This window comes from Chiloscyllium punctatum, chromosome 48 (genome assembly GCF_047496795.1).
Source record: "Chiloscyllium punctatum isolate Juve2018m chromosome 48, sChiPun1.3, whole genome shotgun sequence".
Taxonomy (NCBI): Eukaryota; Metazoa; Chordata; class Chondrichthyes; order Orectolobiformes; family Hemiscylliidae; genus Chiloscyllium; species Chiloscyllium punctatum.
The window spans coordinates 62,042,137-62,068,674 of record NC_092786.1 but is presented as its reverse complement, the minus strand read 5'-3'; the positions used below and the strand labels follow the sequence as shown (position 1 = coordinate 62,068,674).

Here is a 26,538-nt window from a genome sequence, read left to right as displayed (position 1 = left end):
TTGTACAAGACATTGGTTCGGCTGCATTTAGAATATTGTGTATAGTTCTGGTCGCCCCAATACCAAAAGGATGTGGATGCTTTGGACAGCGTACAGAGAAGGTTTACGAGGACGTTGCCTAGTATGGAAGGTGCTAGCTACGAAGAAAGGTTGAGTAGGCTAGATTTATTTTCATTAGAATAAAGGAGATTGAGGGGTGACCTGATTGAGGTTTACAAAATCATGAAGGGTATAGACAGGGTGGATAGAGACAAGCTTTTTCCCAGGGTGAAGGATTCAATAACAAGAGGTCACACTTTCAAGGTGAGAGGTGAAAAGTTTAAGGGGGATACACGCGGTAAGTACTTCACACAGAGGGTGGTGGGCATTTGGAATGCGTTGCCAGCAAAGGTGGTAGAGGCAGGCACAGTAGATTCATTTAAGATCCGTTTGGATAAATGCATGAGTAGGTGGGGAGTAGAGGGATACAGATGCTTAGGAATTGACCGACAGGTTTAGACATTACATTTTGATCAGCTCAGGCTTGGAGGGCCGAAGGGCCTGTTCCTGGGCTGTAAATTTTCTTTGTTCTTTCTTATAACACAATTTGCTAGTAAATCATCAAGATTCACTCCAGATAGGATTTGATAATTTTACAGTATAAAAGAATTAGTGAATTCAACACTGTCTGGGAGCTAAATTAACATGTTCTGTTCAAAATTTGCACAACTGTTAATTAAATTGTTTGTAATTGTTCATGATAATCAAAATTAGAAACATCAAGATAACAATGTGGAAGTGAACCACTTATTCTTACTCATTTTATTAATCAATCCTCAACACAAACTCTTAAAAGAGCCCTAATCCCATAAACACTAATTTTTTGGGACATCATATCTTGAAAACCCAAATGAACCAACTCCACTCCTCCTTCTTTCCCTACCATGTTTACCACAGCCCCAAACATTTGTAACATAGTGTGCATGTGGTGCCCCACCTACTGGAGCTGAGCAGTAAAAATCTGTCCAGACCAACCGCCACTTGGGAGTTTCTTCAATAATCAACCCACTCACCTGCCACCTTCCAAAAAGTTGCAGACATTTTCATCTCTCCTGGAGACTAGATGGAACGTCTCTCGGATGATCTGCTGTTGCATGTCCTCTGACTGAAGTTTCAAAACAAACATATAAGCTTTGAGAACTACTGAAGCTGTTGCTGTGACACTGGTGGTGCTCAAAAAAACAAGCACAGCACCAATCAACATTACAACTGAACAGCATGTGTAGTCTTCAGTCAAAAATGGAAAGACAAGCACATGCAGATCTACTAGAAATATACAGAATATACACTCTGCAGTCTTTCGGAACAAGATCCACATTACTAGGGATACAATTATATCAATCATTGTGAATTCATTCTCAAATTATTTCATTATGAGTCCCAGATATAGAGAGCCAGAAATGCACCAACAGCAATTGGGTAGGAATGAAAGCATTCAGTTTAGGATTTCCAGTTAATAAACGTAATCATACAATTTAAGGACAGCAATTGGGACAGAAAAAAAAACTAAATACTGAAAATGTACAAGGAATGGCAAAATCATATTTGACTTCGTTGATTTTTATAGGTAAAAACTGAAAGAGTCAACAAGGTCATTTAAAAGTGTTTCCTAAAGTACAGCAAAATTGACTTCATAAAAATTGAAATGAGATGGAAGAGTTAAGGTCAGGAAATAGGACACAATGGTGACAGGTTAAATTTAATTGTGGAGGAATTGCACAGTGGGGTCGCCCAGAGCTCAGCGTTGAGACCCCGACTCTTCCGCATGTATATTAGTGGATGTAATCTAGCCACAGAGACATTAATGATAGTTTTAGGATGAGAAATGTTAATAAACACTGAGGAGAGCGGCGGGCTGGATAATGGTGTAAAGCGGTGCTTGTGAGGAGATGGGTTTTGGAAAGGAGACTCTCTGGACCATGGCGGACGGTAAAGGCCAAGAGCTGGAGCGGGACGGTCATAGATTTTGGATTTTTTACACAAAACCGTTTTTAAATGAAATATTCGCCCAAGGGGTGGGGGGGGGGGGGGGGACCAAGTCCCAGGCTCGGGTACTCACGAAGCGTTCATAGAAACGGCTGAGCCGCGGCTTCCCATGATTATTAAAGATCAGAATCGCCTTGATCATTCTGCCATTCACTGGTGCTACACCACTTCCTGTCCCCAGCCTCCCGGCGCAACGCCTCTTCCGGTCCCCCGCCTCCCCGCGCAACGCCTCTTCCGGTCCCCCGCCTCCCCGCGCAACGCCTCTTCCGGTCCTCCGCCTCCCCGCGCAACGCCTCTTCCGGTCCCCCGCCTCCCCGCGCAACGCCTCTTCCGGTCCCCCGCCTCCCGGCGCAACGCCTCTTCCGGTCCCCCACTGCAGCACCTTGAAGAGCTGTGTTCTCACAATGTTGTTAGAGCTTCAGGATTGGGACTCAGCGGCACTGAGGGAATAGCGAAATATTTCCAAGTCAGGATGGTGAGTGACATGGTGGGGAACTAGCAGGGGGTTCTGTCCCCATGTATCTGCTGCCCTTGTCCTTCTAGATGGAAGTGGTTGTGCGTTTAAGAAGGTGCTGTTTGAGCATCGTTGGTGAATTACTGCAGTGTGTCATGTTGATGGTACACAATGCTGCTATTGAGTGTTGATGGTGGAAGGAGTGGATGTGGTGCCAATAGAGTGGGCTGCTTTGTCCTGGATGGTGTCAAGCTTGTTGGGTGTTCTTGGAGCTGCACCCGTTCAAGAAGCAGATATTATTCCATCACACTCCTGACTTGTAGATGGTGGACAGGCTCTGGGGAGTCAGGTGAGCTCCTCACTGCAGCAGTCTGCACTTCTGACTTGCTCTTGTAGCCACAGTGTTTAAATGACTAGCTCAGTTCAATTTCTGGTCAGTGGCAACCTCTAGGATGTTGACAGTGGTGGATTCTTAGGAGGCCTATAAACTACTTCCCCACAAATGACCCTTCAAACTTTCTATCTCTTATCTCTATCCAAAAAATATCATGCTGGGTCCACTGTTTTTGTCATTTATAAATGAATATGTGAGTATAGAAGGAATAGAATGTAGGAACAAAAGAGAAAGACAACACAGAAGCAGGACTTTTGGTTCTCCAAGCCTGTGCTGATCATCATGCCCTAGCTAAACTGAAAAACAAACGTGACTTTATGTGGTCTATATTCCTCCATTCCCTCCCTATTCACGTAACCATCCAGATGTCTCTTAAATGTTGACAAGTGCGTGCTTCCAATACCTCTTGTGGCAGTGCATTCCAGTCTCCTACCACTCTCTGTGAGATAAACGTCCCCCACACGTTTACCTTCAACTTTCCCCCTCTCACCTTAAACCTCTGACCTCTTGTAATTGAAATTTCAACACTGGGAAAAAAACTCTGACTATCCATCCTATCTATGCCTCTCATTATTCTGTGGATCTCTAGCAGGTCTCCTCTCAGCTACTATCTTTCCAGTGAACACAATTCTAATCATTTTTAATCTTTCCTCATAGCCAATGCCCTGAGCTGAGGTAAAATTGCAGTGAGACCTCTCTCCAAAGCTTCCACATCCTTCTGGTAGTATGGTGACCAAAATTGCACATGGTACTCCAAATGTGGCCTAACAAGGGTTTTATATAGCTATAACATGTCTTATGAAGATGTGGGTGTACTGTGCCTTTAAAAGAGTTAAAAGCTAGCAGAACTACCAGACAGCAAGTGTTCTGAACAAGATATAATGTTACATGTGCTTGATTAGCTTGGGTAGCTGGTTGCCTGGAAATGACAAAACAGATTTGAATCAGGCCAATCAATTTTAAAGTATACCCCAACAAAACCAAACTCCGATCAAATTTGAATTTACTATATTGACAATCTTAAAAGCCAATTACACAATCTGATGCTTTGGGGGTATAAGACTGGAGAAAACTGAACATTTGGGAGGAGAACCATCAAGTCACCAGCATCTGCAGACTGCCAGAGAGTAGCTGTCTTCAGGGTATCTTTATTGATCAGTGACCTGTGAAACAGAAATCCCTAAGAAGAAGAAAATTCGACATCTGGCTGGTTCTTGAAAAGTTGAATTTCGGTGAATCTTAATCAGGGATTTTATTGGACTAGTATTATAGAAGGGAAAGTAAAAGATAGGTTGGAGGAAGGAGTTGTAATTAGTTGTTAGTTAATTATTCTGTTATATTTTAAGAAATAAAGTTTTTACTTTATACTTCAACTAGTTCTTGGCCTCTCGAATTTTTGCAGATTACTGCACGGGATAAATCTTTCCTGTGTTGCTGGTTTAAATTAAGCAGGAGGGTTTACCATGTGTTGTAACAGTTTGTGGGCTCATTGTCAGGCTTTGAACTGGTTTGAACAGGTTTGGGGGTACGAAAAATCCTAGCAGATTTAAATATCTGCAGGTTAGTGTCCTAGATCTTTAAATAAAACGTAGGTGAGGCAGTTTGTTTACTTTCGGTGACTTGTGGTAGATTAAATTGAAAGTGAGAAAAATGGCCCTTAAAATTGCTAAAGAGGTTCTGGGATTTGAAGATGATTATCAAATTTGCCAAGAAAGTTTAGAAGGAAAGAAAAAAGCCATACTTTTAGAATTAACAAATAAGTTAGATTTAGGTTTAACCAAGGACAAAAGTAAAGCTGAAATTGTAAAGGAGTTTCTCAAACACTTAGGTGTATCAGAGAAACAGACAAGTGCGGTAGACGTAGCAAAACTTAAATTACAATTGAGGAAAATGGAGTTAGAAGATAAACAAAGGGGGAGAGAGAAAGTTCTTAGCTGAGCAAAGAGAGAGAGAATTTGAACTTGAAGTTGCAACTTAGTAAGCAAAGTCAAGTTAACAGGATGGAGATTGTAGTTTCACAATCCAGGTCTTTTTCAATATATAATTTCAGTTAATTTACACTGTAAACATTGACTATAAATTCTGCGTCTTACGATCTTATACTCCACAACCACCTGATGAAGCAGCGCTCTGAAAGCTAGGCTTCCAAATAAATCTGTTTGACTATAACCTGGTGTTGTGTGACTTTTAAGGATGGAGATTTAAAGAGAAGGTAGTGATATAAACAAATATGTCAAAACTTCCACACTTTGATGAGAAATTTCATTTGTAAATTTGGCTAGGCAGATAGTGGTCCAAGGATTTATGGGTAATGCTAGTTCAGACTCAACTGGTCGCAGATGTAGTGAGGTATTTGCCATGCTGTTTGATGAGGTGTCAAGAGTTTATGAAGAGGCTAAACAGGCTATTTTAAGTGCTTATGAATTGGTACCAGAAGCCTATAGACAGCGGTTCAGAAACACAAAGAAGGAATCACATTAGACTTTTTGTGTTGAATTCAAAAGAATTAAATAGTCATTTTGATCGATGGGTGCGTGCTTTAAAAATAGATAGGACGTTTGAGGCTCTAAGAGCGATTATTCTGCTGGAGGAGTTTAAAAACGAACTTCCAGAGATGGAAAGAATTCATGTGGAGGAATAAAAAGTTCAGGAAGTAAGAAGGGCAGCAGAATTAGCAGATGAGCAAATGTTGGTGCATAGGACAAGCTCCTGGCCACAATTTCATCCTGTGAGGGATAGAAGTTGGGAGAAAGGGGGATCCTACGGTACGGAACTAAGAGTAGAGAGCACTGGTAAGAATTTACCACAGAATAAAAAAGAAGCCCAAGAGGATGGAAAGGAGGAGAAAAGCCTTGGGCATTTTCATTATAATGAAGTGGGACACCAGAAAATTACAGTGCCAGTGGTTTCAGAAGTGTGGTATCAGACCTTGAAGACCATGTTGAGAGCATACTGTCAGGATTACCCAAATGATTGGGATAAAGGAATCCCATTCATATAGTTTGCCATTAGAGATGCCCTAAACGAATCTACTCAGTTCACTCCCTTCGAGTTAATATTCAGTCATGAAGCGAGAGGCCCTTTGAAATTAATTAAAGAAAAATTGACAGAATCAAAGTCAGAGATTTCACATTTAGATTATGTATCGGAGGTGAGGGAGAGACTAAATTGAGTAGGTGAGTTAGCTAAACAGCATCTAAAGAGGGCACAGTATAGAATGAAGCAGGTGGCAGATAAAAATTCTGAGATTCAGACATTTTCCCGAGGGGATGATGTGTTAGTACTGTTACCATTAATAGGAGATCCTTTCAAAACCAGGTTTAGTGGTCCCTATCAAATTGGAAAAAAAAAAGTTGAATCAGGTGAACTGTCTAGTAAAGGTGCCAGATCAAAAAAAAAGGTTTCAGGTATGTCATGTGAACACGTTGAAACCGTATTATACTAGAGAGAAAGAACCAGAAAAACAGGCGTTAGTTACTGCCCTGTAGAGTGAGGAATTAAATCCAGATGATGTGGATTTTGATGTGCCTCAAAATAGATGAAAAAATGAAGAATGGATATCCCGTTGTCTCCTTATGAGGAGTAGGATAGCTTAGTAAGCTCTCTGTCTCGAGCATAGAATGCAGTTGAAAAATTTGTTATTGCAGTATAAGGACATATGTAAAATGAAATGGGGAGGACTAATGTTATTGTACATGAAGCAGATGTAGGGAATACTGCTCCGATAAAACAACATCCCTATTGGCTTAATCCTTTCAAAGCCAGGCAGGTCCAGGTGGAGGTGGAGGCTATGCTCAACGAGGACATTGTTGAACCAAGCCAGAACGAGTGGAGTTCATCGATTGTCTTAGTTCACAAACTGGACGGGACTCAATGATTCTGTGTGAATTATCGGAAGGTCAACGCAGTTATAAAATTGGACTCCTATCTAATTCCTAGATTGGAGGACTGTATCGAGAAATTCAGTCAACCTAGTTACCTCACCAAATTGGACTTAATGCTTGGTTATTGGTAGGTACCTTTTATCAGAGACAGCGAAAGAAATTTCTGCGTTTGTAACCCCAAATGGACTATATCAGTTTAAAGTGATGCTCTTTGGAATGAAGAACGCACCTGCCACATTCCAAAGACTCATGAACAGAATTGAAGCTGGATTAACAGACTGCGCGTCTATTTGAATGATGTTGTGATCTTTAGCAGGTCCTGGAAAGATCACATGGTACTGTTGGCAAAGCTCTTTGAATGACTATGAGAAGCAAAACTGGTGATAAACTTAAATAAAACTGACTTCGTGAAAGCAGGGGTAACATTCTTGGAACATAACATCGGTCATAGAAGGTTGACCCTACAGAACACAAAGATGAAGGCCATTGAGGAATTTCCATGACCAACCTCGTAAAAAGAGGTGCTTCGATTCTGGACTCAGTGGATTCTATCGGAAATTTGTACCAAACTTCAGTGGTGTAGTGGCGCCGATAACCAATTTGCTGAAGAACACCACAAAGTTTCAGTGGACAGAACAATGCCAGGAGATGTTCGACCATTTGAAATCAATATTAACCACCAAACCAGTTTCAGCTACACCAAACTTTTCAAAACCTTTTAAAATCACCATCGAAGCTAGTGACATAAGAGTTGGAGCTGTATTCCTACCAAAAGATGAGGATGGGCTTGAACTGCCAGTTGGTTACTTTTCGAAGATGATCAACATCCACCAGAGGAAATACTCCATAATCAAAAAAAGAACTATTGAGTTTGGTACTGGCCTTACAACATTTTAATGTGTGTGTCACGAACAATGTGTTGGAGACTGTTGTGTACACGGATCACAACCCGCTTACATTCTTAGAATGCTTTGAAGATATGAATATGAGACTATTTCGTTGGAGTCTTATGTTACAGACTTTTAATTTAAAAATCATACATGTTGCTGGACATAAGAATGTAATCACAGATGCGTCATCGTGGACTTAACTGATAACATTAAATAAATACAATTCTCATCTAAACTTTGTTATTTTAAATGTGTGTGTATATGGGAAGAAGTTAAGGTGACCTTATATTAAAATAATCTGTATGTTAGGGTAAGGTGTTTTAAAGAAATAGAAAAAAAATGAAGCCATCTTTTCATTATGATGGTTCATTTTTTCTTAAGGAGGGAGGTGTTATGAAGATGTGGGTGTGATGTACCTGTGAGAGTTAAGAGAGCTAGTAGAGCTTCATGACAGCACCAAGTCTTCTGAACATGTAACGTGGTTCAGTAGCTAGCTGCCTGGAAATGACAAAACAAGATTTGAATTAAGCCAATCAGTGTAAATTGTGCCGCAAAAAATACCAAACTCCAATTAAGTTTGAATTTGGTATACAGAGAAACCTCGATGATCCAAATGAGATGGGTGGGGCACTATTTTGTTCAGATAATTGATTATTCGTTTATTTGATTTCCTCTGGGGCTCGGAGTTTTCAGTGAAGTCTGCTCCCTTTTCAGGAGACGAGATAAAAGCACACTGCATGTGAGACCCCGCCCCACCGCCTGCCTGCCAACCCCCAAACCCCTTCCGCCCCAACTCTGTCCACCCACAACACTTCCCAGCCCCAAACCCCGCACCGCAATCCATCCCCCACCCACCATCCACCCCCCCCACCAACCCCAATACTAGAGTCCCAACCCTGCCCCCATCCATCCCCACACACCTTCTGACACCCATCCATACCCCTGCCTGTCTGACCCACTCCCCCCAGGGCAGCCATACTGTACACTAACAGTAAGACTGCTGCTGCCTTTGTGGGGTAAGTCTCCCTCAGAATTTTGACAGATTCCACCTCTCCAACAGGACAGTGTTGGAGAGATTATCTGGGGAAGGGGGTTTAGGGTGCACCCCTGTGTAAAACTCCAGGGAAAGTGTGGGGGGAGAGAGAGAGGGCAGGTGGTCAGTCATTTAGAGGTGGTGCCTGGGTTCATTTTTAATCACGCAATCAAGGTTGAAACAGCTCTTTGACGTAATGTTTCTATCGGGACCTTGAGATCCCCTTTGGATAATCTGATATTCGGATAGTCAAGGTTCCTCTGTATTGACAATTGTAAAGGCCAGTGACACAATCCGATGCCTTGGGGGGGGGGGGGGGGGGGTTCCTCTGTATTGACAATTGTAAAGGCCAGTGACACAATCCGATGCCTGGGGGTGGGGGGCGGGGGGGTATAAGACCGGGGAAACCGAACAGTTGGGAGGAGAACTGCCAAGTCACCAGCATTTGCAGACAGCCTAAAGAATAGCTCTCTTCAAGGTACCTTTATCGATCAGTGACCTGTGAATCAGATATCCCAAAGAAAAAAAGACGACCAAGGAAGCGAAGATTTGACAGCTGGCTGGTTTTTGAAAAGTTGAATTTTGGTAAATCTTAATCAGGGGTTTTATCGGACTAGTACTATAGAAGGGAAAGCAAAAGATAGGTTATAGGAAGGAGTTGCAAATAGTTGTTAATTAATTATTTTCTGTTATACTTTTTAAGAAATAAAGTTGTTACTTTTTACTTTAACTAGTTCTTGGTCTCTCGGAGTTTCACAGATTACTGCATGGGATAAATCTTTTGTGTTGCTGGTTTAAATTAAGCAGGAGGTTTTCCCTGCGTCGCAACACATGGTTTGCCAAGCCATGTCTTCCATGCCATGGCTGATGAAGGCAAGCATGCCAGAAGCCCTCTTAATCACCTTGGCCCCCTGTGTGCCACTTTGAACCTTCATGCCCAGATCTGCCTGTAGCTTAAGGGTTACAGGGCTAAGGGTTCTGCCATTTCTAGTTTTCTTCAGGTGACACACTGGTGCACCAATTTCCTCATTTCCCGACCATGCGGAAAGAGGCCATTCAGTCCATCAAGTTTGAAACAACCCTCCATACAGCATCCCACCCAGCTCCAGTTTCCATCTTATCCCCATAAGCCCATATTTACCACGGCTAATCCACCTAACCGGACATCTCCGGACACCACAGGGAAGTTTAGCACAGCCAATCCCCCTAACATGTAAATCTTTGAACTGTGGGAAGAAACCGAGCACCTGGAGGAAACCCACACAGACAGGAGAATGTGCAGACTCCGTACAGACCATTGCTCAAGACTGAATTGAACCCAGCTTCCTGAAACTGTGAGGCTGCAGTGCTAACCACTGAGTCACCATGCCACCCCAACTCCTCAATAACTTGTTTAGAGCCCTCTCTACTTTTCTGATGGTACAGTTCATAAGAACACTGTTTTCTTCAATCTCCCTGGAATGTTAGCTTTGGAACCGGAGATGCAGGGAGATAATTTCCAGTCACATGGACAGTGGCTAGTCCATTAAACTTGATTTTTCACAAGTTTTGTCTCAATGCTCTGCACCTGCCTTCCAGAACGACACAATTTGTTCCATGATCTTCTAGTGGAATCCAGAAGATACTGGGTAACTCATGACTAATCAAAGACTGTCTATTGTTCTAATCTGAGACCCAGCCTCAGTAACATTGGTATTCACAACCTTTACAAGCACAGCATTTCCAGCATTACCAGGAATTGCATCTGTTCACTGGCAGTAGCATCAAATGTAATCTGCTGAAGTGAAGTTTACCTGGCTGACCTATGTGAAACAGTTACTTGGAATTCAGTAAATGAGGGAAGCAAGCTTCCTAAGCAAAGAGTGATTGTTACAAAACATAGTTCCTATTCAAACTTCCCAGTGCAGATTCTCTGCCACAAATCTTTTTAAAAAAGCTAATCTAAGGTAGTAAAACTTGACACTGCAAAAAGAAACTGTTTCAAGAATAAGGCAACTTGTTGAGATCAATTTTCATTGAGATTCTGACATTTGGTCTTACGCAATAGTACATGTATAATGAAGTCTCAGTAATGTGCTGCGCATCAAGTAAGATCCAACTCGAGCTGCAACCATTACAGCATCCCATCAGTAACAGCTCTTTCATTACTTACAACTCCCATAAAGCACCGAAAGACACATGGATTCCGGGTCAACTTTGTGAAGCATCATTAGAAGTGCAGCAGCAACACAGATTCAGGAATTTTCAAAAACGGTACTCAATATCTCTCATTTAAGAAAAAAATTATGAAGTTTTCTTTAACCAAATTAGCAGTATTTCCCCAAACATTAAAAGAGTAAAAGTTGAAACACTAGCAAATGAACTTTATTAGCAGCAGTATACAAAAATGCACTCGATATTTTCAATAACTTATATGTTGCTCATTTGAAATCACTAAAAATAATTATTCTAAACTATGATGCAATCACGTCAGGCGATCACCTCAATTTTCCACTTCTGACTGTTTGATAACAGATGGAAAATTTCACATTCATCAGAAAATGAGTCAAGGCATCAACTAATAGAGTTACACAACTTTAGCACAAAATTGATATGTTTTATTTAAAAAGCTGGTGTGGAAAATTTACACTGATACAAACCACAGCAGAGGATTGATTAAACATTGTCAAAAGCTTTTGGTATCAATCCTTTCATTCCTGACCTGGTATCCATGTAAAACTAGTGTAAACTTTATCAACAGAATTTCTGTTGCCTTTAGAAGTAAAAGTTAAGAGAATTATTGAATGGTAACAGTGCTTCCTATTGTGTCCAAGCTGCAAGATTGGTTCCATTTCTCCAAGGCCCCACACCTTTTTTCCCCTCTTAAGATAGTTTATCTTACTATTTGGGCAATGCATTCCAGAGCCTAACTACTTTGCATGAAAACATTTGTTGCTTCTTTTGTCATTCATTGTTTCTGTCAATAGGAAAAGTTTCTCCCAAACTACCTGTATTCTGTCACCTCTTGTGACATTCACAAAATTTTAATTGTCAGCAAGTTGTACTAAGCTGCACCTGGAATTTGGTAAAGGATCTCAGCAATGAAGCCTGGAGAAAATATTTTATTACATTGGTCAATAATCTTAACTGCACACCTCAATCCCTCTGGTAATCGTTGACCACAGTTTGTACAAAGTGATAATATGCTGGAATTAAATAGCACAGACAGAATTAGTCATCTGTGGCAGGTTTCAAATGCAGGTGTTTCAAAGGAATTCCAACAGGCACACACAATTTGACCAGTCAATAAAAATTGATTCATTGTGTGGAGGTGCCAGTGTTGAACTGGGGTTGGACAAAGTCAGAAGTCACACTGACACCGGGTTATAGTCCAACAGGTGACTCTACCTGACAAAGCAGCAGCATTCCAAAAGCTTGTGATTCCAAATGAACCTGTTGGACTATAACCTGATGTTGTGTGAATTCTGACTTTAAGGCATCATCATCAATTACTTTCAACATTTTGTTTTCTTAAAAAGTTTATTTTGTAGTCTCATCTCTACTCTCCAAAGAAGGCATACAGTCCCTTCTCATACTTCAAGTACTAGAAATATACAGAAATATAACTCTTGGTTCGCTCCTTCGAACATTGATGAACAGAGTGGCTGGTCAATTGTAAGCAGAACATCAAATCATATCACTATCATACAGCACATCGACAAGGTTCAGTGACAGGTATATCAATCCCACAATCAGTTCATAATGTATTTCTGTTTGAGACTTTGGAGGAGATTTGTAGCTCAGTTGTGGATGAGCTTGACTGGGACAATATATCCATCCTGAGGAGACAGGCTAAACAAAGGCACACATGGGAATTTCTAGAGGCCTGGCATTCAAGCTGGAACGGAAGCCCATTAACAAGCATATAGATTTGGACCCCATTTACCAACCTCTCAGAAACAGAACTGGGAATGATATCACCCACCACAACAAACAGAGACAGATAAATAGCAAGCAGGACAGAACACTAATGCTTCACTGGAGGCTCATTGATGATAGTATCTAGCATGGTGACGAAAGGCCTGCAAACTTACAATGTGATATTACTAACATTTTGTCGATAACTTACACTTGACAATAAAATATTTTTGAGGCCAAAGGAAAAGGAAGAATAAACAGTGTAAAAGATAAATTAAGGTCTGACCATTCAGAGTAGGTTTACAGGAAGCTTTTAAAGAACATATTTGAATTTGTCAGTGAGAAATAAATGGAGATGCTCAGGGAGACAATTACAAAATGAGAATCAGGATTGCTGCAGAGACTATGAATGTAATAACCTCTAGGGGGATCAACAATTGTTGGACCTCCAACCATTTTGATCGAAGCTCTGTATTCATTGCATGAATCAAGGATAACTATACAGATGGACAACATGCTGGATGGTTATTTGAGCACATCAAGCAAACAATTGCAGATACTGGATTAGAGTCAGAAGACATTTAGCTGGAATGGTTCACTCAGTAATCTAGTCCAAGACTGGCTTCACCAAATGGTCCGAACACATTGTGGAGGTCCAATCATCCAACTTGAAGAAAGTACCTTGTTTGACACCCACTGGTGCTCCAAATCAGCCATGTCACTAAGGGAATCACAAGGCAATATTGGTCCAAATAACATTACTTCAAGGATAATTTTAATAGTGAAGAAAATGAAGGCCTTTGCAGACATATCAGAATTATCCTCTGCAATCCTCTAGTTAATGTTGTAATGCTTAACAAGACATCATGGTTATTGAAGTTTAATTTGTTTTGGTTTTATTGTTAGTAAAGTTTTGCTCCAAATTTCAAAATCAAAAATCAAATGAAAAATAGCTTGATCTGTGATCTCTTATCCTGTTCAATAATTTCCAGAATTGCTGCCATTTGTTGGTTTTGTTGATGTTAAGGAATCTCAATCAATCATCCTGGAAGAAAAAAAGATTAAATGAATATACTGAATGAACAGATCATTCGTCAAAAAAAATGGAAAGAGAAAATATTGAAAACAGAGGGTTAGTTCAGCAAAAATCAGACATATATTCAGCCTTCAGGTGAACTGGAAAGGACTGCACAAAGGGAAATGACATACAAGCTAAGAATCAGAAATATGTCTCTGAATAGAGAATCTATCTATCTATGGACTGGATTCTAAAATGTTCAGATTTGAAGCTAACATTTTCACTGATCACAAGGTAGATTCAATTTAGAAATTGCTCTTGGGTAGTGACACCAGGATCAGATCAGCTGCCTGTAACCCGCAGCACTGGATATGTAATTTTATCCATTAAATAGCACAAGCCGTATATCACAGCCAGCACTGTTCTGCACCATTGCTGGAGTGAAATACTCCCTCAAATGTCCAAACAAGAATCATATTTATAATCAATCTGAATTTTAAAGATTGCCTACAATTGCTTTGAAACACATTTTTACAAACTATCACAATTTCTAACACGATGATTAAGCTAGCTACTGAAGCCAACTTCTATCCTGAATTTGTAAAAATGGTTATTATTGATAATTAATTTTTAGATGTAATTTAATATTTACTGTGTCAGCTGTTCACGCAGATTTGTTGTATTTATTGTTTTGTAGACACTTGACAATGAATTCCTGAACAATATGACTCTTGAATGAAGTATCACTAAAGATCGGATAAATCTGCCAATATAAGGAGTAAGTGAAAGAAACACTCTCCATCCAAGTCTTACCCATTCATCCTCATCAACGCCTTCTCCTTGGGTGCTAGTTTTGGCCTCTTGCTCAGTTTTGCACTTTGCAGCAAATACATTGTCAGTCCAAGAAGTTCCCACCTTTTCACCTCCTGCAAAGTTGCATTTAGCCACAGTTCCAGCATCCATTTTGGCCAGTGAAACTAAAAAAAAGCATTTTTACAGTAAGAGCTTGTGACATTTTTAATCCTGTCAGAGACTTAGTCAAGCTTGGCTTATGGAAAGGTCACTCATTCAACTTCACGCTGAGTGACCCACAGCTAAAGGATACAAGGCGCAAGACTTAACTACTGTGAAACTTGTTTAAAGATATATATGTGTTACAGTCTATCATGGTCCAGTTAATAGTGGGGGTGGGGTGGGGTGGGCACACATTTTCCTTTTAGACTGTAAACTGGAATAGAAATCAGACACTACTAGAGACCTAAAATACTAGAATTCTGCAACTTGAAAAATTTAAAAGTGCAGATATTTAGCTATACATAACAATGTTGCTTTTGTAGTAATGAGATCATTATATTAGTGAGACAGAGCAGTATCAGGAGGTTTTGAATCAAGGAAAAGCTGCCTGATAACATCCTTCAGATTGGTCAAGCCATTGAGTCCTCAGTAGCAGTCTGTCAGGTAAATTGATCATCTAGTGGTCAATTGGATAATTACAAATTTGTGATGGCTTGTGGAAGAGCAAGACTCAATTATTGATGCAGTGTTGTTGCGATAATACAGTGAACTTCTGATATTTCAGATATATAGCATTTATCGAAAGTGCCAAATCATAAAGTAGTTTGGTAGGGTATTCATACTGGATTTACAGATGAGAAACTCCAAACAAACATCACACCATTAGATGCATTAGATCATGGATATTATCAGCCTTTGAATCCCACAGCAGCACTCTGGCGGCAGCAGCAGCATGGGGTGGGCTGGTGTAGCTTAAACTGGGGAAGTGGTGATGAAGAAGTTATCTTTCTTTATTTTGTTTTAAGTTGATGTGAATGACGCTGATTCTTGGCGACAGTATAAACTTTTCACTATGTTATATTAACTACACATGACAATAAACAGTTCACTAAGGTGCTAGTTAAAACAAAGTTGCTGTACAAGAAAAGATCCATGTCCACCAAAACAGCAGTCAAATTGAAGAATGACAATCGTTATATAGATACCAGCATATCACCAATGCTAAAAATAAAGGAGAGAGACAACTTTGGATCTTCAGAATTGTTTTCTTGGTGTCTTTTCAAGCTATGATATTTGTATCAAAATTTTTTGTCTCTTTTGTCTAATTCGTGAATGAGTGTGTATGTATTTGAGGTTTCAAGAGGGTATTGTTTAAGTCATAGAGTAGTACTCTTTTCTTCACTGCTATTTGTCAAAGTTCCTGTCAACATTGAAATCTGGTGTGAATTACTTTTGTCCTGAGTAGCAGTCCATCAAGTAAATTGATCATCTTGGTGATCAATTGGATAGTTACAAATTTGTGACAGCTTGTGGTAGAGTTAGGTTCAATTATTGGTGCAGTCTTCCCAGTTAAGTCAACAAAAGCACTTCCATCTCTCACTCACAAGATTAGAGGTTTAAATCTCAACCTAGGGATTAAGTACAGAAATCAAGGCTGACATCCTAGCTCTCACCTGAGCATGTGTGGCACACTCCGAAAGGTACTGCCTTTACATAAGGCATTAAACCAAGCCCTACCTGCCTAAATTGACGGATGAGCAACTTGGGATGGGCAATAAATGCTACCAGCCAGTGACTTCCATGAATTAATAATAAAAAAGAACAGTGGAGCAGACTCAATGGCTTAATTCTTCTCTTATATCTTATGGTCTTACGGATGTACAGGAACAATCGTTTTATTGCCCATCCCAAGTTGCACTTGAGAAGGTGGCCTTTTTTACCCACCAACATGAAGGAACAGCCATAGATTTCCAAGTCAGGATGGTGAGCTACTTAGAAGGTAATTTGCAGGTAGCGATATTCCCATGTAACTGCTGTCCTTGTCCTTCTAGATGGAAGCGATTGTGGGTTTGGAAGGTGCTGTCTAAGAATGTGTGATGAATTTCTGCAGTGCATCCTGTAGATAGTACAGCTACTGAGTGTTGGTGGTGGGGTTGGATACTTGTGGATGACATGCCAATCAAGTGGGGACTGCTTTGTCCTGGATGGTGTTGAGCTTGATGTGTTATTGGAGCTGCACCTATCCAAACATATGGCTGATAATGTTTCTCAACCTAGTCTCCTGCCATCTCCCAGTGACCCTTGAGCCCCTTACCACTCAAGAACCTGTCTGTCTCAAATACACTTAAATGATTTGGCCTCCACAGCTTTCTGTGGTAATGAGTTCCACAGTGTAACCACTCTCTGGGTGAAGAAATTCCTCTTCATCTCAGTTTTGAAGAGTCAACCCTTCACTCTGAAGCTGTACCATTGGGTCCTAAATCTCTCCTGCTAGTGGAAATGTCATATCCACATTTACCTATCCAGGCCTCTCAGTATTCTGTAAATTTCAATGAGATTCCACTCCATCCCAGGAATGAGTCAAGTGAATCTTTCTTTAACAGCTTCAAACACAATTCTATATATCCTTTAGGGAGATCAAAACTGTACATAGTATTCCAGATATGGAGTCACCAAGGTCTTGTGTAGCAGTAGCAAATCTTGCCTACTTTGATATTCTATTTTCACTGAAACAAACATCAAACATTCCAATTAACTTCATAGAATCTATTATGCTCTAAATCTACACTCATCCACTTTCCAGCATTTGGCCCAAAGCCTTGGATGTTATGATATTTCAAGTGATCATCCAAGTACTTTGTAAAAGGTTCTGAAGTTTCCCATCTCAATCATCCTCCCAAGAAGTGCATTCCAGATTTCCCTCCAACCTTCAGGTGGAAAAAAAATTCTTTGAATCTTCTCTAAGCTTCCTACCTACCAAATTGAAACTGTGCCCTATGTTTTTTTTAAATTAACCAATTTTTCTAACTAACCTGTTGAGAAATGTCATTACACATGTATGCAGCAGGAAAGACTTGAACACGGCCTCTTGGTTCAGGGGTAGGTATGCTACCACTGCACAAGAGAGCCTGGGCCCTCATTATTAATCCTTCAACTAAGAAGAAAGACTTGCTTTCTATCCAACCTATCCCTGCCCTTCAGTCCTTTACAACTCAACCATGTCCCCTCAGCCTCATATTTTACCCAGTTATCCAGCCTCTCTTCATAGCTAAAATGCTCCATCCCAGGCAACATCCTGGTGAATCAGCATCTCATTTCCCTGGGGACCCTGCAGCCTTCAGGGCTCAATATTGACTTCAATCATTTTAGGACCTGAGCACCTTCTCTCATGTCCTTCCCTCGACCGAGCACACCAGGCCTTGTCATCCAATGGGCTGTCAACCATAGCCAACCCATTGTCACCCACTAAAGGTCTCCATTAGCAGCTTTTCCTTTTCCCAAATTCCCCATTATCCATTTCATTCTCTACCCAACTGCTGTTCTCTCGCCCTGGGCTCTATTTCCACCGTCATTTCCTCCTTCACTCTTCCCCCCCCCCCACATTCTATCTCAGCATATATACAAAACATTTTATAGCTATAATCAGTTCTGAAGAAGGGTCACTGGATCCAAAACACTTACTCTGCATTGATGCTGTCAGACCTGCTGATTTTGTCCAACAATTCCTGTTTTGTTTCAGATTCACGGTTCTTTGTTTCTTTTCCTGCAGAATCTGCTCTACACCCCCTCCAGTGCAACCTCATCCTTCTTATAGTGCAGTGACTAGACCTGCACTGCATACTCCGGCTGTGGTCTCAAAGTTGTGTACAGCTCCAACAAAACCTCCCTGCTTTTATAATCTACACCACAATGATAAAGGCATGTGTCCTGTATACCACTTTAACCAACCTATTAACCTGTTCTGCTGCCTTCAGGAATCCATAGACAAGCGCCCTAAGATCTCATGTTCCTCTTGAGGTTCCTAGTATCCTGCCATTCATTGATTATTCCTTTCTTCCACATTACATTTCACATGTTTCCCCGTTAAATTCCATCTACTCTGATCTGCCCAATCCGGCTATATCTACCTGCAACCAAGACCTTATTCCTCACTGTCACCCCCCCAGCCAAACTTTGTATATTAGAGTCATACAGCATGGAAACAGACCCCTTGGTTCAACTTGTCCATGCTTCCCAAATTAAACCAGTCCTACTTGTCTGTGTTTGACCCATATCCACTCAAACCTTTCCTATTCACGTACTTATCCAATGTCTTTCAAATGTTGCAACTGTAACTGCACCATTTCCTCTGGCAGTCCACACACAAACCGCTGTGTAAAAAGGTTTCTCCTCATATCCTTCGTAAAACTTTCTCCCCTCACCTTAAAACTAAGCCCGATTTTGAACTCCCCTAACCCAGACAAAAGACCCTTGCTATTAACCTTTTCTTTGCCCCTCATGATTTTATAAACCTCTACAAGATCACCCCTCAACCTCTTACACTCCAGTTAAAACTTATTTTTCCTTCTTCCCCCTCCTTTCTCATCTACTCCATTTGTATAGATCATGAACAACAACAGGCCCAGCACTGATCCCTATGGCACGCCACGAGACATCTGCGTTCAGTTACATAAACAGCCTTCTACCACTATCATCTGTCTCCTTTCACTAAAATAAATTTGGATTCAACTTGCCAAGTTACCCTGGATTTCAGGTGCTTTTACTTTTTTCTAAACTTCGGACTCAATATCTTTGCTGAAATCCATACAAACTACATTAACTGCACAACACTCATCTAACACTCTGTCATCTCCTTGAATAATTCAATCAAAATTGTTAGGCACGACTTCCCTCTGACAAAGCCATGCTGAGTATCTCTGATCAAACATTGCCTTTTTAATCACTTAAACGCACCTGCATACTAACTTTTGAAACCACATGTTCTAGCTCACAGATCCCACTGGGCTTCAGAGTTCTGCAATCTCTCACCATTTAAAATAATGCTCCTTCTTGAGTCTTAGTGACAAATGGACAAGTTTACAATTTTCCATATTTTACTCCAATTGCAAAAATATCACAGTCACTTAATAGTCTATAAGGAATTTGGACTCAATAATATACACTTGACATTTTTTTTAAACATCCATTCTATACCTGTTTTTGTGCAATAAGCAAATGTGGCAATCATATTTGGATCCATGCATCCACATCATTGATACAGATTGTAAATAGGTGAGGTTCAGCATTAATATCTGTGGCATTACACTAGTTAAAGCTTGGCAATTTATATATGACCTACATACACCTATTCTATACAAGATGCAAGTATTCTCCCAGGGGAGATTATAGTGTAGTATAATGTCACAAGGTTGATATTCCAATGTTCCTGGGGAAATGGGTTTGAATTCCACTGTATCAGATAGTGAAATGTGTGCAATAGCAATATAAAGATAAATAGCTAGCCCAATGGCAGACAATTAACCATTGTCAATTATCATTAAAAAATGCTCTCGTTCACTAATGGCAATGTTATTACGCAGTCTGACCAATATCCAACTCTGATCAGCAAAAGGAGGGGAAATAAATGCTGGCCTAGCCTGTGAATAAATACATGAAACCTATTCAACTCTGTACCAACATTCCACATTATTGACTTCCCAATATTGCTCTTTAGAACCAATGCTCACTTTGGTTACATTTTCCTTTTTAAATACTTAAAACAGCTTTTAGGTTTAGTTATAATTGTGGAATGCTTTCTAATTCCTCCTTTGTTGATTTCCAAATCTTTATGGACGTCAGTTCCATCACTACATTAATTTTCACAGCAATATACGCTGCTCCCATTTTGATTCCAGCCTTCATCTCCCTTGTTAACTACCCAGAGGGCTGTTGAAGGAATATATGTTTAGTGACTTATGAAAAAATCTCTAAAATATATGGCACTGTCCGATCTTTTAACCCATTTTCCCATATTGATTTAGCAAAGTGTCCTTGTAATTGCCTTGATTCAACTTCAAGACACTAGATTTGAGTGCATGAGAGAGAGTGTGAAAGAGTACGCACATGAGAAGAAGAGATGGAGTGGGGGTTTGTCAGAGTAAACAGCTGGGTGTGTGTGTGATCCTACTGTGCACAAATGGTTTTGTTTCTCATTTTCTAATTTTGACAATCAACTATTGGCTGCGAAGGATTTGGGGAATTCCAGACTTGATGGAAGCTCTTGCTTCTCATAAGTTGGGGAACTTGCAGCATGGGTTGGTACCCAGGACTTTGATGTTGTGGCCATTCCAGAGACATGCATAAAGCAGGGACAGGAATGATTGTTGCAGTTTCCAGGATTAAGATGCTTCAGTAAGAACAGAGAAGATGGTAAAAGAGGGGGAGGTGTGACATTGTCAGTCAGGGACAGTATTACGGTGATAGAAAGAATATTTGAGGACTTGTCTATTGAGGTAGTATGGGTTGAGGTTATAAACAAGAAAGGAGAGAGGTCACTCTGTTGGGAGTTTTCTATAGGCCTCCGAATAGTTCCAGAGATGTAGAAGGGATAGCAAAGATAATTCTGGATAGGAGCGAGACTAACAGGGTTTTTGTTATGGGGGACTTTAACTTTCCAAATATAGTCCGGAAAAACTATAGTTCGAGTACTTTAGATGAATCAGTTTTTGTCCAATGTGTGCAGGATAGTTTCCTGACACACTGTGTAGATAGGCCAACAAGGGGCAAGGCCACATTTGATTTGGTACTGGGTAATGAACCTGGCCAAGTGTTTGATTGGAGGTAAGTGAGCACTATGGTGCTAGTGACCACATTTCAGTTATGTTTACTTTAGCGATGGAAACGAATAGGTATATACCGCAGGGCAAGAGTTAATGCTGGGGAAAAAGCAATTATGATGCAATTAGGCAAGATTTAGGATGCATAGCATGGGGAACAAAACTGCAAGGAATAGGTACAATTGAAATGTGGAGCTTATTCAAGGAATAGGTACTGCATGTCCTTGTTAAGTATGTGCCTGTCAGGCAGGGAGGAAGTGGTCGGGTGAGGGAGCCCTGGTTTACTAAAGATGTTGAATCTCTTGTCAAGAGGAAGAAGGTGGCTTATGTTCGGATGAGACGTAGAGGCTCAGTTAGGGCACTTGAGAGTTACAGATAAGCCAGGAAAGACCTAAGGAGAGATCCAAGAGCAGCCAGAAGGGGACATGAGAAGTCATTGGCAGATAGGATCAAGGAAAACCCTAAAGCTTTGTATAGGTATATCTGGAATAAAAGAATGACTAGAGAAAGATTAGGGCCAATCAAGGATAGTAGTGGGATGTTGTGCATGGAGACGAGGAGATAGGGGAAGCGCTAAATAAATATTTTGTCAGTATTCATACTGGAAAAAGACAACATTGTTGAGGAGAATATTGAGATACAGACTACGAGACTAGACGGGAAGAAGGAGGAGTTAGCAATTCTGGAAAGTGTGAAAATTGATAATTCCCCTGGGCCAGGTGTGATTTATCCTAGGATTCTCTGGGAAGCCAGGGAAGAAACTGCAGAGCCTTTGGCTTTGATCTTTATGTCGTCATTGTCTACAGGAATAGTGCCAGAAGACTGGAGGATAGTAAATGTTGTCCCTTTGCTCAAAAAGGGGAATAGAGACAACTCTGGTAAATATAGATCAGTGAATCTTACTTCAGTGGTGGGTGTGGAAAGGATTATAAGAGATAGGATTTATAATCATCTGGAGAGGAATAAGCTGATTAGAGATAGTAAACACTATTTTATGCAGGATAGGTCGTGCCTCACAAAACTTACTGAGTTCTTTCAGATGGTGACCAGACAGGTGGATGAGGGTAAAGCAGTTGATACGGTGTATATGGATTTCAGTAAGGCATTTGATAAGGTTCCCCACAGTATGCTATTGCACAAAATACAGTGGCATGGGATTGAGGGTGATTTAGCAGTTTGGATCAGAAATTGGCTAGCTGAAAGAAGACAGAGGGTGGTGGTTGATCAGAAACGTTCATCCTAAAGTTCAGTTACTAGTGGTGTACCACAGGGATCTGTTTTGAGGCCACTGCTGTTTGTCATTTTTATAAATGACTTATATGAGGGTTTAGAAGGATGGGTTAGTAAATTTGCAGATGCCACTAAGATCGGTGGAATTGTGGACAGTGCCTAAGGATGTTGCAGGTCACAAAGGGACATAGATAAGCTGCAGAGCGGGGCTGAGAGATGGCAAATGGAGTTTAATGTGAAAAAGTGAGAGTTGATTCACTCTGGAAGGAGCAATAGGAATAAGGAGTACTGGGCTCATGGTAAGATTCTTAGTAGTGCAGATGAGCAGAGAGATCTCAGTGTCGATGTACATAGATCCCTAAATGATGCCACGGTTGATAGGGTTGTTAAGAAGGCATATGGTGTGTGAGCTTTTGTTGGTATGAGATTGAGTTTCGGAGTCACGAGGTCATGCTGCAGCTGTACAAAACTCTGGTGCTGCATTTAGAGTGGGTTGCATACAGTTCTGGTCACTGCATTATAGGAAGGATATGGAAGCTTTGGAAAGGATGCACAGGAGATTTATTAGGATGTTGCCTGGTATGAAGGGAAAGTCTTACGAGGAAAGGCTTGAGGAGGAAGTTGAGAGGTGACTTAATTGAGACCAATGAGATAATCAGAGGGTTAGATAGGGTGGACAGTGAGAACCTTTTTCCTCAAATGGTGATGGCTAGCACGAGGGGTCATAGCTTTAAATTGAGGGGTGATAGATACGGGATAGATGTCAGAGATAGTTTCTTTATTCAGAGAGTAGTAAGGGCATGGAACACACTGCCTGCAACAGTAGTAGACTCACCAACTTTAAGGGCAGTTAAATGGTTATTGAATAAACATAAGGATGAAAATGGAAGAGTATAAGATAGATAGGCTTCAGATTGGTTTCACAGGTTGGCGCAACATCAAGGGCCAAAGGGACTGTACTATGCTGTAATGTGCTATGTTCTTGTTTTGTAAGAACACCAGCGAACGATTTACAGCTGCAAAAACAATGAGTCTCAGTATTGTCAATTATTCCAGGATGTAACACTCAAACTTACAAATAAAAGGACTGTCCCCCAGGGTTTTCAGTCGTAATCCATCTTCAACTTCCAGCTCAATGTTTTCCATCTCTCCCTCCAAGATCCAGAATGCCAAGCTGTGACTGGGGGTGTGTTTCTCTGAGATTTTAATAAGCTCTGGTTTATTAATCAATTGCTTCAGATCTTCAGCTGAAATCTTATCTGTCTGTCCTGCTGGTTCAACCTCTGCCACATGACATAAAACATGAAAACAAAAAGTTAAGAAACAGACTCTTAAGTCCATGGCATTAGGTGTTTGACAATTTTCACCTGCTTTTTGATGCGAGGTGCTGCATTTTGGGAAAGCAAATCTTAGCAGGACTTACACACTTAATGGTAAGGTCCTAGGGAGTGTTGCTGAACAAAGAGACCTTGAGTGCAGGTTCATAGCTCCCTGAAAGTGAAGTCGCAGGTAGATAGGATAGTGAAGAAGGTGTTTGTTATGCTTTCCTTTATTGGTCAGAGTATTGAGTACAGGAGTTGGGAGGTCATGTTGCGGCTGTACAGGATATTGGTTAGGCCACTTTTGGAATATTCTGTGCAATTCTGGTCTTCTTCCTAACGGAAAGATGTTGTGAAACTTGAAAGGGTTCAGAAAAGAAAGATCTACACGGATGTTGCCAGGGTTGGAGGATTTGAGCTATAGGGAGAGGTTGAATAGGCTGGGGCGGTTTTCCCTGGAGCATCGGAGGCTGAGGGGTGACCTTACAGAGGTTTATAAAATCATGAGGGGCATAGATAGGATAAATAGACAAAGTCTCTTCCCTGGGGTGGGACAGTCCAGAACTAGAGGGCATAGGTTTAGGGTGAGAGGGGAAAGATATAAAAGAAACCTAAAAGCAACTTGTTCACGCAGAGGGTGGTACGTGTATGGAATGAGCTGCCAGAGGAAGTGGTGGAGACTAGTACAATTGCAACATTTAAAAGGCGTCTGGATGGGTATATGAATAGGAAGGATTTGGGGGGTATATGAATAGGAAGGATTTGGAGGGATATGGGCTGGGTACTGGCTGATGGGACTAGATTGGGTTCGGTTATCTGGTCGGCATGGACATGTTGGACCCTAAAGCTTTCTATAGGTATATCAGGAATAAAAGAATGACTAGAGAAAGATTAGGGCCAATGAAGAATAGTAGTGGGACATTGTGCATGGAGTTCAAGGAGATAGGAGAAGCGCTAAAGGAATTTTTTTTGTCAATATTCACACTGAAAAAAAGACAATGTTATTGAGGAGAATACGGAGATACAGGGTACTAGTCTACTGCTAGAAAGGTCTGTTTCCGTGCTGTACATCTCTATGACTCTATGTGACCATTCTCACACCAACTCCTGCTCACGAAGGTTTTATGACTGCTGTTTTTGGTCCTTTATCTTTGACATAAAATAACACTGAAGAGGAAGAAACAAATATTCAAAACTTACCCAAAACTGATTTGCCAGTATGGATCACTTCGGGCAGATTGAATGACTTTGACTTTTTATAATTATTTGTGTTCTCTAAAGAAACAAAATGGGATCACCCACTGCCCCCACACCAAAACTAGTAATGTCATAAACACTAATTTCCAGATAATTTCAATCTGCACATCCTCCAAACATGGATAAACTTGCACACTGGACTAATAGAGAGACCATTCAGCCACTTGAAAAAAATTATACACAAATAGGAGGCCATTCATCTTCTCAAGCCTGTCACACTAGCCACTCAAACCTGTTACACAGGAACAGGATTATTCAGCCCTTGAGCCCATTATACGTGGTAGGTAATTCACACTGTCAAATCCATTTTAACATTCAATATGCTCATGGCTGCTCAAATCTAACTTCATATACTCACTGAAGGAAGACATCAAATAGCCAGTGTTGACCTTTTTAGTTTCACTGAAATTTGGTTCAATCTCCACACCAGCAGAATCAAACTGCCTTTTATGGATCCTTGTTGGTTCAATATAAAGAATGAAATAACGATGCTGGAAAATGTAAATACATTTTATTAAAAACTCAACAGACATTTCAGTTTATTAAATAAAGTAGACTAAATGAATTATATATAATTTATAGTTCCAATGAAGGGTCATTGGATACAAAAACTCTATTTCTGCCGCCACAGATTCTGCCAGACTGGCTGAGTTTCACAACCTCGACCCAGCCCCCCCTCACCCCCCGGCCCCCCTCAGCCCTCCCCTACCCCATTAAAACCTCCCCCCGCCCACCCCCTCTCCCACCGCCACGTCCAGTCCCCGCCCCCCTCCCACCCCCGATCTCCCACCGCCCCCCCCTCCCACCCCCGATCTCCCACCGCCCCCCCCCACCCCCGATCTCCCACCGCCCCCCCCCCCACCCCCGATCTCCCACCGCCCCCCCCCCACCCCCGATCTCCCACCGCCCCCCCCCCCACCCCCGATCTCCCACCGCCCCCCCCCCCACCCCCGATCTCCCACCGCCCCCCCTCCCTGTTCCTAACCCCGCCCTCCCCCAGCTCCTAGCCCCGCCCCCTTACCCCTCAGGGTAGTGGCCCCGGACTATCTTGCCGGCCCTTACCGTGCTCTTTCCGCTCTCGATGATTTGATGGCGACTGATGGCCCGCAGTTTTCCCTCCAGCACCACCCCAGGGCCGCTGCAAACAAAATGGAGCCGTTACCCTCTTTCGGAATCGCCCGCTTTCCGCCCCCTGGTTCCGGAGGGTCAGGGTCTGCAGGTCAGAGAGTCTGCTGCTGGAAAAGCACAGCGGGTCCGGCAGCGTCCGAGGAATGGCCCTGATGTCCCGACCCCCCTCCCTGCTGCTGCCTGACCCTCAAGGTACGGGCCCGTTACCGATACTCACCGCTGCATCTGAGCCGGCTCCCACCCCCCCGGTACCGACTCCGGGATCACCGGTCTGTTCGCTAACGCTTTATCCTCGTAAATTCTGCTCATGGCGTTTTCCTGGGACCGAGACACAGGCCCCGGGCTCAGAGGGCGGGGCGTCCGCGGGTTCAGGGGAGGGGCGTCCGCGGGTTCAGGGGC

The 26,538-nt window shown here is 41.6% G+C and overlaps 1 protein-coding gene across 3 annotated transcripts in view; it reads right to left on the bottom strand.

Annotated features, from left to right (window-relative positions):
- The window catches only part of LOC140469134 (AP-3 complex subunit sigma-2), a 91,566-nt gene extending 65,033 nt beyond the window's left edge, over window positions 1-26,533 (bottom strand). The window contains exons 1-6 of one of the 3 annotated variants that reach the window (XM_072565451.1): window positions 26,357-26,530; window positions 26,074-26,149; window positions 25,370-25,502; window positions 23,512-23,718; window positions 14,409-14,572; window positions 1,053-1,144 (exon numbers count right to left, since the gene is read on the bottom strand). In XM_072565451.1, coding sequence (XP_072421552.1) covers window positions 1,053-1,144; window positions 14,409-14,572; window positions 23,512-23,718; window positions 25,370-25,502; window positions 26,074-26,149; window positions 26,357-26,448 — 764 coding nt within the window. In that variant the 5' untranslated portion in view covers window positions 26,449-26,530. Of the gene's footprint in view, window positions 1-1,052; window positions 1,145-2,098; window positions 2,235-11,022; window positions 13,623-14,408; window positions 14,573-23,511; window positions 23,719-25,369; window positions 25,503-26,073; window positions 26,150-26,356 lie in introns of those variants that run through there. The other 2 variants (XM_072565449.1, XM_072565450.1) reach the window with 2 other exon arrangements.
- Window positions 26,534-26,538: the final 5 nt, after the last annotated feature.